The 13,058-nt window shown below is 37.4% G+C and overlaps 1 protein-coding gene across 1 annotated transcript; it reads left to right on the plus strand.

Moving 5' to 3' along the window:
- The first annotated feature begins 5,970 nt into the window (after positions 1-5,970).
- On the plus strand, positions 5,971-9,330 carry LOC107665214 (uncharacterized). Its single transcript, XM_016455999.1, has 6 exons — positions 5,971-6,000; positions 6,095-6,245; positions 6,330-6,382; positions 6,668-6,765; positions 6,868-7,036; positions 7,377-9,330. Exons 1-6 carry the CDS (start codon positions 5,971-5,973, stop codon positions 8,760-8,762), a joined length of 1,887 nt encoding a protein of 628 aa, XP_016311485.1. The 3' UTR covers positions 8,763-9,330.
- Positions 9,331-13,058: the final 3,728 nt, after the last annotated feature.

Raw genomic sequence — 13,058 nt, forward strand, 5'->3', positions numbered from 1 at the left:
TCAAAAAAAAAAAAAAATCGGTCCGGTTCCCGGACACACTGCCGCTTGGTCCTCAACCGGCTGAGAGGATCTCACTCGCGGTGCTATGCGATGGTACTGGACATCGTCGGTGGACGGCCCACCGCTCCTCCGCCTCCTGGCGGACGGCGATGGCTCCTCCTATTGAGAGAAGCCGGCAGCAAGTCTCCCGTTCCCTGCTCCTCCCCAATCATGGCGGATGGCAGCAGGCTCCGGCCTCCTGGCGAACGGGCAGACTCCTCCGCTCCCTCACGGACGGCAGCCACCCCTCCTCGACCCAGGAGCGCGGCCGCGAGCTCTCCGTCCCACCTCATCTTCCATAGTTCCAGCACCACCGCCTCGGGCAGCCACCGGCGGTCTCTCCGCTTGTTCTTGCTGCCCGATCTCCTCAGCACCGCGATCCCCAGTTTTAATTTAGTGATTTTAACTTTTAGTTGAGTGATTTTAATGCTTGCAATGTTAGATTGTAAAGTTCTAATGCCATCTGTTCTAACTATAAAAGGTACAGCTGTCATAAAACCAGAGAAAAAGGCTGCATGGCTATGATAGTATGTGAGAGAGTCAGTGGTAATATCATTGCATTCCTATTGTTCAGTGTTAGAGGAGCTCAGCTTAGTCTGACAGTTTGCCTGCCCTGGACCAGGTTAGCTTTCCAGCATAAAACTGACAATGAACCAAATCATTTGACAGTGAGTCAGACTAGCTGAAATAAGCCTGGCCTATTTGGTAAACTTGTTTTATGAAACAGGCCTCGAGGCATTAGAAGTCAGAAGACACATAAGTTAATTTATGATTTGCTGTCTGCCTGAACCAAAGAAATAAATGCGACCATATTTTTTCCATTGCATCGAATCGCATTGTGTTGAATCGGATCGAAATCGGATCGCACTGCATCGTAATAGGGGTGAATCATATCACATCGCATCGCTAGCTACTTCATATGTATCGTCAATGTATCGTATCGTTGGCTATGCATCGAGATGCGTATCGCATCGGCCTCAGTTATGGAGATGCACATCCCTACTGTGTAGTGAGATAGTCACTAAAATGGAAGAGTGACCTCTGTAGGCAATTGGACAGAAGTCCATGAACCGGATTCGTAACACTCTTTCTTTCTTTGCGTGAACATTTGGGCGGCGTTATGCAAATCTTCCCACATCGTGACGTAGACATGTGGGGGCATGTTTAAACGAGGCGTTTTAGGAGGGCGTGGACCAGTCTTAACTTTAATAAAGATTCTCTCTTTGGGTTTAAAACTTTAGTCGTTGCAACTTTAGGGATCTTATCTATTCACGAACAGCTTGTATGTAACACTCCAAAGAGAAAGGAAAACTTGTAATCGCATCATATGACCCCTTTAAATCACATCAGTTAACACACAGTCTGTGCAAACAGTCAGAGAATAAAAGAAAACTTTCACTGCAAGTACTTTAATGTTTAAGCAGATGTAAACACACCACTGGCATTCTAAGATTCACTGGTGTGCTTTGAAAACTGAGAACCTGCTGCAATTTTGTTCATCTGATAATGGTAATCATGAGAATCTGTTGATAGCATATTTGAAATGCTTTGCACGTTTACGTTGTGACTGGTTCACAGGTGAGGTGGCATGTGTTTGCCTCATGAATATTAATCTGATTATTCAATTCAGTTCAATTCAAGTTTATTTGTATAGCGCTTTTTATGATACAAATTGTTGCAAAGCAACTTTACAGAAAATTAAGTTTCTACAATATTTAGTAGTAGCTTTAGCTTATCAGTGGTGACTGTCAGTTTATGTACATATGGCAGAAATGTACGGAAAAATAAATTAAAGACGTAATCAAACAGACGATGAACACTAGTAACAGCAATTATTATATGATGCAATCAAACTTATAGCAAAATTTGGTAGTTCTGTATGTTGTTTCAGGATTGGCATCATCTGAGGTCCTCTGAGGGGTTTGCAACGATTATGCAAAAATGATATAATAGTATCTTTACGGTTTTGAAAATAGTTAATATGATGTACTGATCCAGACAAGTCAAAATTGACATGGAAAGCATAATGTTAAAATAATAAATAAAAATGTAAAAAAAAAAAAAATTCAAAGTGCATTCTTGCAAACACTGTCATCGGGGTCAAGTAGAACATAGACGGGCATTATGCAAATGTATTACCCTGTTATGTGTAGTCGTGACGGAAGTGGGATTCGAATTACTGACGACTCGTTTAGGCTGTTAAGAGTCGATTCTTTCTTTTGGGAGACAATCATTTTATTTATCGTGCACTTTTGGCTTTACAACTGTTTACGTTCACATACAGCTACATTACACACTGCATGAAAGGGAATATTCAAAATGGCATAATGGGGTACTTTAAAATGTTCTTCACACCAATAAAAAAGGGTTCTTTTAAGAACTGTTCACTGAAAGGTTCTTTGGGGAACCCAAAGCAATTCTTCTATGGTGTTGCTGCAACCCCCCACCCACCCTTTGGGATCTTTATTTGGAACCTCAAAACACATCCCTGCTGCAAGCTATTTCATGCAGTTGTGGGGAAAAATCGGCTATTGCAACAAGTGAAACGGCATAAATCACCCCTATGCAAGGATGCATTTCAAACATGGCATGTGCTTTTAAACATGTTTGTCCATGATTTATGTGAGTGTGTAAAGAAACATGGCAAAGAATGAGAACTGTTGACAATTGAGGAAAAAAAAAGTTGGAAAAAAATGTAGAAACATTTTTTGAAAAACAATGCTTGCAGGAAATAGGTTCAGAATTTACTGCCAATCATTTCATCAGCTCACATCTAGTTGCTAATCAGGATCTGAGAATGAAATGAGGAAATTCGGCATATTTTCCTTTTCAAGGGGATTTTTTCAGAATGTCCCTTTATGTTTCTTAACAAAAATAAGTTTGCTGCAACATATATCAGTTGGAATCTACTCAAAAAAGATCTATCTTTAAAAAAATAATTTTAAATTATTTATCTAATTTGACTTCCTTTATTACCTTATGAAATAATAATTAAAAATATAGAAAAACAGGAAAACATTTTGAGGAAAATTGAGGCCATAAAATACAGAGGACCTCACTACAAAAAAAAAAAAAGGAAATTTTTCATTTATGGGTGATCTACCACTTTAACAATGTCTCAGATTTACTGAAATACCAAAGTCTCCAATGAAAAGTTAGAGATCTCAAAATACGTTCATGCATTTCTCTCAAATAAATTCTTCCATCAGTAAATTCTGAGCTATATAATCTTAATCTTAATAATAATGTTTCTGTCACAACCACATGGACTTTGTTTTTCTTTTGCACCGCATCCCTTCGTTGAGTTGACTGCTAATTATTCTTGTTTGGTCTTGTATTTAAGTTGCTGTGTGTTCAGTCTGAGTTTGTCCGGTCTGCAAAACCCCCCTTTTGGGACCTTTATTTGGAACACTCAAACCACTGGAGTGCGGTTCCTGAGATGGAGATATATATTGAGGAAAATTGGGGTCATAAAATACATACATTTTTAATTTATGGGTGATCTACCATTTTAACAATGTCTCAGATTTACTGCAATACCAAAGTCTGCAATGAAAAGTTAGAGATCTCAAAATGCACTCATGCATTTCTCTCAGATAAATTCTTCCATCAGTAAATTCTGAGCTATGGAATCTTGATCTTAATAATAAAGTTACATATTACGGCATCTATTTTTATTCCTAAGAAACTTTATACTTACATTTAATACTTACTGTTGATGAGATATAACTGAGAATTCAACATCTGACCAAAAAAGTGTGATGTTTACACTTCACTTCACACTTCACACACTGATCAGTGATAATATGAAAGACATTTTCAACGTTTGGCGCATCAAGGTCAACTACAGCAAGTCTGACTAAAAACGAGTGTTCATTTTATTGATATATAAAACAGCACATTACCGTGGAATGCAATGCCATTTAAACTTGGGTGGGGAAAACATTTCATGTAGTATTAAAAATAAAAAGTCATTAATAAGAAATAATGACAGGGTTCTCCTGGAAACAACAAACCTTGATGACTAAATATTAACGTAATAATCTCAGAGTAATTATCAGCGATATTTATACTCTGAGGTTTTGGCATTTGTCTTCAGAACAGGAAGAACCTGTTCAACTTAACATTCCAAACAGGAAGACAGTTGAAAAGACATCTCAGCACTACGAGGCCATGATTTCATTCAGGTGTAGAGAAACGGTGTGTAAGCATCACAAAATGCTTCTGTGAAACATACCGGATACTTAGCTTAACTTTCTCTGGATTACTATCCTCCAAATAGGATCTATCCAGCAAACCATCATCCCACTGACATCAATCTGAAGAGACACAGGTAAGATGTAGTGGATGATGACATTTTTGGGTTAAACATAAGGCTAGTTCTCTCAAAAATAAATTTTTACTCACCCTCGTCGTTCCAAATCTATATGACTTTCTTTATTTCTGACAGACACAAAATAATATATTTTGAAAAATTTCTTTTTTTTATCATACATTGAAAGCCAACGGGGTCTAGTATTGTTTTGGACACCATTGGCTTTCATTGTATGAACAAATGCAAAGTTCTGGTTCCTTTTAAATCTCAGAAAAGATTATATGTATTGGTAATAAAGTAAACAAAATCCCACATGGCTGTGTTAAACTGTTTACATCACGATTAAAGATGAATAGTAAGTATGAATGTGCTTGGAGTGAATGATCATCAGTCATTGTCAGTGGTGGATTAGTGAGTCGTCAATGAGACAAACTAATAGTTTGAGTCAAGTAATTGCTTCCACAGCTTATATGAAGCATTGGTGATTGTTTATAAATCACAGTGTTCATGCATATCATTTAAAGGCCTGAAATTGTTGCATCACACTGGAGGGATCAGACATTGTCAGTTTCACAAGTCCATCACTGGTGTTGAGTTATTTATATATATATATATATATATATATATATATATGAGAAAGCAAGAAAGAAGGAAAGGCAGAAAGCAAGAAAGAAAGCTGTATTTTGGTGATGCAAGTTAGCATTCCAAGCTTTCAATGCATTATTTAAATCATCTTAACTTACCTCGAGGAATAAGGAATCAACTAAACTGTATTCATCAATATGCACCTGTAAAAAACAAGTGAAAATCAAAGAGGTAGGAAATATGAGAACAGGTGTCATAAGTGCAGCTAACAATGCGAGATTCAATATTGCTGTCAAGCCGCATTTTCTACTCATGCCGGATAAGCATCATGTGCGTCAGACATGTTTAGATTAATTACTTCTGACCGTAACAAGTCATGGTACACTGAGTGTTTGAGATAGTCAAGCCATGAGTTTCAGATGTTCTTGATCTGTCATGATTAATATATTAATCTGCCACACAAATCTTAGGCCAGGTAAAGTTTTGATCTGAGGATAAAATAATTGATTATCTAACAGAGCTTTGCAGAGTTAACAAGTTAAGGATGGGTTGAAGATACAGTTAGTAGATTAAAGGGTTGAAGATAAAGTTCATGCACAATTTACTCTGTGCAAGAACAATTTGTGAGTATTACTGTATGTAAAATTGATTAGAATGTCAATAAAGGATACATAAGTAATATCATCATTTAAGGTAATCAAAAAATAATAGAAAATATATGAAGTGAAGAATAAAAATCTTTTATACTTGTCTAAATATATACTAGTTTGGACACACTGAATTTGTTTCTTGAAATTAAAAATTTGAAAATCTTAGCAAAAACAATTTAGTATTATTATTTTAATTATTTTAGTATTAGTAAATTGTATGATTGGATGATTTGGAGCAGATAGTGAAGGAAAAGCAGGAATCAAGTATCTAGAATACATGTGAACTCCTTCAACACTATTTACAATGAAGTTAGGATTTGTACATAATTCCCATACTACCATTAGTGCCATTTCATAGTGGCATTTTCAATCATTTTCAAAATGTGGAACATAGTAATAACGAAAAAGCAGGTATCCAAACTGTATCTAGATAAGATTTTACCTTTTTTATTACACCAAACGTGGTCATTGTGAAATGTTGAACATGCTGATTCTGTATTTCCAGGTCAGTACAATGGAGCAGGACGGCCCGCAGGAGAACAGATCAGAACAGGGAGAGGAGATGACAGAAGAGAGCTTCCTCAAAGACCTCTACCTCTTTATGAAACAGAGAGACACTCCGATTGAGAGAATACCTCATCTAGGCTTCAAACAGAGTGAGTGAGAAAGACAAGTGAACACATGTCTCAAAGGATTTATTTCAGAGTATTAACATCTACTTTGTTACTTTTCCTTTTCAGTCGATATGTTCCTAATGTACAAGACAGTAAAGGAGCTAGGAGGCTATCAACAGGTAAAAAGACATTTACTGTGCGCTGAGAATAGAATGACTCCACCTTGGACAACAATTTCATAAATGCTGTTACATACCAACAAAAAAAGTCACATAATTTCATGTCAAAGGACTTATTTCCTTAGAGCGAAAACCACAATGGTACTTCCCATGTTTTTGATAGCATACTTAAGATGAATAACTTCCGATTACTGCTAAGAAAAATACTTTCTTACTGACTGACTTTTTTTACTGACTTTTATTTGCCAGCAAAAAATAGAAACATCCTGTGTGTATGATTTCCAGGTTACTGCGCAGCAGTTGTGGAAGAAAGTTTACAACATACTTGGAGGAAACCCGCGCAGCACTAGTGCAGCCACTTGCACTCGCAGACACTATGAAAAGTAAGCACATGTAACCTTAACCAGCAGCTGCTCATATATAATAAAAAATATATTACATGATTTAAATACATTTTAGTCACAAAGCTCTTTTTGTCCAACCAGGCTGCTTCTTCCTTTTGAGTGTCACCAAAGTGGATACAGGGATGATATAGTCTTCAGGACCCCTCGATCGCAAAAACGCTTCCATCCCAGCAATTACAGTGACTTTGAGCACGACTACCCCGGGAATGGCAAGCGTGCAGATTTCCAACACCTCCCAACATTCCCTCGGGTATGACATCTTAAAAACAGAATATATACTCTCAAAGACATATTCTCTCAGAACAAAAGGTACCAAAGCTATCACTGGGGTGGTACCCTTTCGAAAGGTATACATATGTACTATTAAGGTACTAAAATGTACATTTTAGATACTAATATGTACCTTTAAGGTACTTATATATGCACTCTTTGTGGTACAAAAGGTACAACAGTGTAACTTCTGAAAGGGCACCACACTCCAGTGACAGCTATTGTACCCTTTTTTTTCTGAGAGTGTAGTAAAAATGGAAACTACAAATTTTTATCAGAGTACTGAATTAATTGAATTCTACTCTTATTTCCCTCTCAAGCACTCCGCAAACATGTTTACGGAGCATCAGAGACAGATTTTTAACATGCCTTTGAACGTTGCTCCGTACTTCCCACACGGCAGTACATCTCTACCCAATTATATGACTCTTCAAGAATCTGCACTCCCCCATCTGAGCCATAGCCCTTCTCAAGACCTTCCACGACCACCTGCTTTGTATTTGAGCACATCCTCTGTGGAGGTTCAGGGCTGCAAACAGCCACTTGATATGCTACGCCACTTGGCTAAAGAGTACACGTCATCAGCTGGTTGGGAGGAACCGCTCAACCTCAGCCGGAAAGAAAACAGACTTGAGACGCTGAGTGACACACCATCATCTTTCAGCCCACCTTCAAAAAAGCCCAAGTTCCTCAACGAAGCCTCACCTCTTTACCCTCCAAGGGGTTTGACGTCCGAAGAAGGTGCAGAAAAGGGGGAAACAGCGGACAAAACGTCCTCAGGAGAAGGAGGTGCGGGGTCTGTGCGAGTAGGACCAAGCCCGGTGACGGCTGACATCATTGATCTCACTACCTCTTCCACTGCCAATCCAGTCCCACGCAGAGCAAGTCCTCCTTCAGTGAATCTCTTCAACCGTAGACTGAACTACTCCGAAGCATTCGCTATGAAAGCACGGGAGCGAGACCTGCACACGGACTGGTTGAAGGAAGAATCTTCTGGTGCACCTACACCTAAGTTAGGGATCCTAAACCGAAGCAATCCCCTTGGACACCCACCCGTAGATCCGAACAGCAATATGGAGATTCAGATTCCTCTAAAGCTTCTACATGAGTTGATTAGGAGAGGACTGCTCTTCAACCCGACATTTGCTGCAAACAGCCCTGCGTCTCAAGACCCAGCCAAAGCTGAAGCACAACCCGAGAACGAGTTCCACGTGCGATCACGCTCAGAAACGTCTGAGAGCTTCACCACGGGTGAGGAGCCAACCAATTTGAGTTTGAAAAGTCCTTTTAGAAACCTTTCTGATTCTAACCCTCAAGAAAATGGCATGAGGAAGCTCCGACTCTTTGGTGGCAATGGCATCCCAGCAGAATCAAATCTACAGATGATCAATTCTCTTCATGTAAACAGCTCTGTCAAGCTCTCTCTGGAAAGTGATGCACCAAGATCTTCTCAACCTAAACAGGCACAACCTCCTACGACAAAGAACCAAGAAAGCAGAAATCCCAGACCCCCCAGGTACAGTGAATATGGTCCACTCTCTTTGACCATGAAGCCTGGAAGAAAGTCAGAGAAAGTGATGGGAACATCTAACAGTGTGGCAAAGGAAATCTCGACTTCCTCACCTTTGATAAAGGTGACATCAGACAACCTCAAACTCCTTCTGGCAAACCTATCCTATAGACTGGAAAGAGGGCAGACATTTTGAGAATTTGCACATCTGACAAGTTCTTCACCTCAGTCAATGTACCAATCTTGCCAAATCAGCCACTTGTGTTGCATTACTGAAGGATTTTTGAAAAGATGAACTGAAAAGAAAAATGTTGACGATATGCAACTGTAGCATGAAAGCACTGTCCACTCCCAGTCAAGATGTTAAATTAGACATGACAGATGCTTCTCACTGATGAATCTTTTGTATAAAATGCATATAATTTTGAAAAGGGTCAGCTCAGGAAAAAATCTTTTTGTTTACTTTTTAATTTGTAAATCCTATTGAATTGTGAGACTTCAAATAAGCAACGATACATTTTTGTTAACTCTGTTTATGAAGAAGCAATGATACTTTGGCAACAAAGCATAGACCTTTTTAAAGATTTATTTTTTGGAGTTTTTGCCTTTTATTAGGTTAGGGCAGTATTGTAGACAGGAAGTGAAGTGGGAGAGAGAGAGAGGGGGGACGGGATCGGGAAAGGTCTACGAGCCGGGACTTGAACTCGGGATGGCCAAAGCGCAACGACACTATATGTCCGTGCACTGCCCACGAGGCTATTGGTGCCAACAGCATAGACTTTTTTTTTTTTTTTTTTAAATCTTCATATTTCAAATATTTTTATTTTTTTACAATAATTATTTTTTACAATGTTTGTGTGTTTTTTTATTTCCTAGAAGTAAACTCACAATGACTTTAAAACAAGTAGATTAAGGATTATGATTCTTTCCAACTCTATAACAAATATATCAATATATATAATATACAGTATGTATTATATTTTTCCTTCTTTTGTACTGAACATGAAGTCTTGACACACACTACCTCTGAATTTCTAAGAATATGTTAGGTATCACATACATATTGTTTTACTGGTTGCACAGGAACCTACTGGAAGATCATGCAAAGATGTACTCTCGATATTTTCCATACAAGACTACAATGAAATATGAACAAATGCTTTGGTCGACATTTGTTAGTTCACACTGTGAACACATAAGCAATAAAACAAACACACAGCATGTACACACACCCATAAACAAGAAGTGATGGGGATTTCCAATTATTGATTTTATTATCATGGCACTATTAACACATAATTGTCATAATGAAACAACAGGTTTGTACCTACTGCAACTACAGTCTGTTCAAAAAGACCAGGAAAAAAGTCTCTATGAAGCAACCTGACATCTTGTTCATGGACACAATGGTGGCTGGGGGCTTCTCCTGGGATTTGAACCTACAACCTTTGGGTTACCAGCCAAATTATTAACCACTGAATCACATCACCCCCATATTACATAAACGAATAAGACTACGTTTGATAGGATTGCCAAATTATTCATATAAACAGCCTCAACTTCTTAGTCAACTGCTAAAATTGTTACAAATCATCCAATAAGACAAATCAGTCAATAACTAGCTTTTTAGCTATTCAAAACTTTGTTCTCAGAAAGGAACTGCATCAGTGAAGATATCTGATCAATGCGTTGCATTTATTATGTAATACAAATTGCAGTAAGTCAAGAAGCTGTAGGGCCTACCTTTCCAGCTATCACTGACAACTTGACATTGATCTTCATAGATCTAAAATTAAAATCCAGGTAAGGTTTAGAGATAAGGGTTATATTCATAATCATTTGAAACTGTTGGTTGGTTGGTTGGCTGGTTGATTGATTTGTCTTAAGGGAAGATAATTGATCTTTTGAATTTGATACCCGTTTTAAATCATACAAAGATTTGACCAAATTGGTTGCTCAATTCTCTTGAATAGCCTTGGGTGATACAATAATAACTTACTATGAAGGAAAAACAAACAAAAACAAAGCAAAAGGGTTAAACTGTCAAACTCCTGTCATGCAGGATTTCCATAACTTGTGGCAAGTTTGCAAGTTTGAAGATTGCAGCGGATAGTCTGAACCGCTGAGCGAATCACTGGTATAACCCTCCCCACTCTCCAAGAACTGCACTCATCCAGAGTGAGTAAAAAGGCTGGCAAAATCATTCTGGACCCCCACATCCAGGCCACTTCCTCTATGAACTGTTGCCGTCTGGTCAGCTCTACAGAACACTGAGCACCTGAACAGCCAGGCATAATATCAGTTTCATCCCTCAGGCAATTCATCTCAGTTAACTTGGCAATAAATGTGTAATACACAACACCATTTATACATTTATCTATTTAACACACATATTTCTTATTCACATTTCCTTGCATTTGTACATATCATACCTGTACCTACAAATTACATCGATTGTCTATTTTTGTATATTGTGTATTTTTTTTTATATTTGTTGTATATTATTATTTCCTATTTACATATTCTATTTTTACTATCTGTGTCTTGTCACTGTAATTCTGTTGAAGTGCTGTTGAAGCTTCTGCCACCTAAACAAATTCCTTGTATGTGTAAACATACCTGGCAATAAAGCTTTTTCTGATTCTGACTCTGAAGTAAAAATGTTTCAGTCAATTTTAAAGGTGATCGGTAAAGGTAAAGGTTTTAATACAGCAACACATGTAATGGAAGTCCTGATCCAGCACATGATCGAGTTACACTGCCAGTACAGGCTTGCAGAATCAAACATTAAAGGGGTCATATGATGCGATTTCAAGTTTTCCTTTCTCTTTGGAGTGTTACAAGCTCTTGGTTGACCCCTTTAAGAGGTAGACCTTTAGTGAGCATTAAAAAATAAATCTGTCCTAAAAAAAGAGAGAAAATACAATGCTGTTCTGACAAGCTAATATAATTTTCAATACACTTTGACACGTTTTTCAGTCCTTAACAACTGTATACTGTGAAATTACTAAATGGAACTTATTTTTCCATAATGACGATAAACTGTTTATTTAGCTGTTGTTCATGGCAACCAAGTTCGTAGGTGTTACGTAGGTGTGCTAGTTTTTGTCTCTTGTAACACTCTTAATTCTCACATGATTTTAAATCAAATATCAAATTTTATTTATTATTATTAATTTATTTATTAAGTAGCTAAAAAGTGGGATAATGTATGGTCATGTATAATATTAGGGTTAATTCAATGATAATGACAAACACAGTTTTAAGCCAATAAGGTATTTGGTTATGAAGAACTTGGGTGTGCATTTTGGATTTGTCAAATAAATATGAAGAAAAAATAAATAAATCAAAATTTTGGTTTTCCCAAAAAAAGTGTTGCACACTAAAGCTTGCATGGATTTGTGTGTGCTGTAATACACTGGGGTGTGTTGAGCTGTGCACGAAACAGGTTTTTTTTCTTGCTTTAGTTTTCTTGATCGATTCTTCAGTAACTGAAACAAAGAAGCAGAGGGAGAGGAGTGTGAACAAACAAATTAAATACATACATGTATTGTTTCTATTTTGGTGTGGCACACATTTACGTCTTTAATTCTGGGAAAGTCTAAACTGGTAGAGTGACTCTGTGAGACTGCGGAACTGCGGCCACAAAAAATAAAAAAATAAAATAAAAAATCTATGTCAAAATCATATAATCTACGGCATCTGCATGTATGTGCCTCCAAAACTATGAATACATTCTAATGCATAAAATGTCATTTCAACCTGATGGCGTATCCAAAAATCGGTTGTAATCTGCACATAGTCAATGGGGAATGAATCACACACAGCACAGTATTACAACATGATTTAAGCAACAACAAACCAATTAATGCAATCAGCCTCAAGCCAGATTCCTCAGAGCCATTAAATTTAAGTTACAGAGAATTAATGTTTGCTCACAAAATACACACAATCACTAGGGTTGGCCCATCCTATAAGAAATATAGTCTCCTAGGACTTCAACAGGCAATTTATGACAATTTCTACACTGCAGGGGTTAATTTTTTCACAGAAGGTCTGCTATCTTTCATAGTCAAAACTAACTGGGTAAATTAAATTCTCTGATAGAGATCGACCAATTTATTGTTTTTGCAGATTAACAGCTTTTGGAACTTGGATATGAGAAAAAGCAGCCTGGTCTCATGTTTATACGTAGGTATTAATACGTAACATTTACAAACACAAAACGTACACTTTTGTACGTTTTTATTAATGCTAAAACGTACAATTTAGACGTATTTCAACGTTTAAAACGTACAAATCGCTACGTATTTTTAGCTAAAAAACGTAAAAATATTTACGTATCTTTTGTGTGATCCAGAGCAGAATTTATGTTGTTAATCGCTGAAAATTTTATCCAGATCATTTTCCCGATCCACTCCGTACGCCTTTTGTGGTCTATGGCAATCAAAGTAAACATTACATGACAAGTAAAGGTTAAACGATTGCAGAA

This window comes from Sinocyclocheilus anshuiensis, unplaced genomic scaffold (genome assembly GCF_001515605.1).
Source record: "Sinocyclocheilus anshuiensis isolate Anshui unplaced genomic scaffold, SAMN03320099.WGS_v1.1 scaffold587, whole genome shotgun sequence".
NCBI classification, from domain to species: Eukaryota; Metazoa; Chordata; class Actinopteri; order Cypriniformes; family Cyprinidae; genus Sinocyclocheilus; species Sinocyclocheilus anshuiensis.

Bases quoted from the DNA above. Each gene is read 5' to 3' on its own strand.
- LOC107665214 (XM_016455999.1), top strand. From the start codon at position 5,971: ATGTGGAACATAGTAATAACGAAAAAGCAG. The intron at 6,246-6,329 runs GTGAGTGAGAAA...TTTCCTTTTCAG, and splicing joins TCATCTAGGCTTCAAACAGA to TCGATATGTTCCTAATGTAC. The intron at 7,037-7,376 runs GTATGACATCTT...TTCCCTCTCAAG, and splicing joins ACCTCCCAACATTCCCTCGG to CACTCCGCAAACATGTTTAC.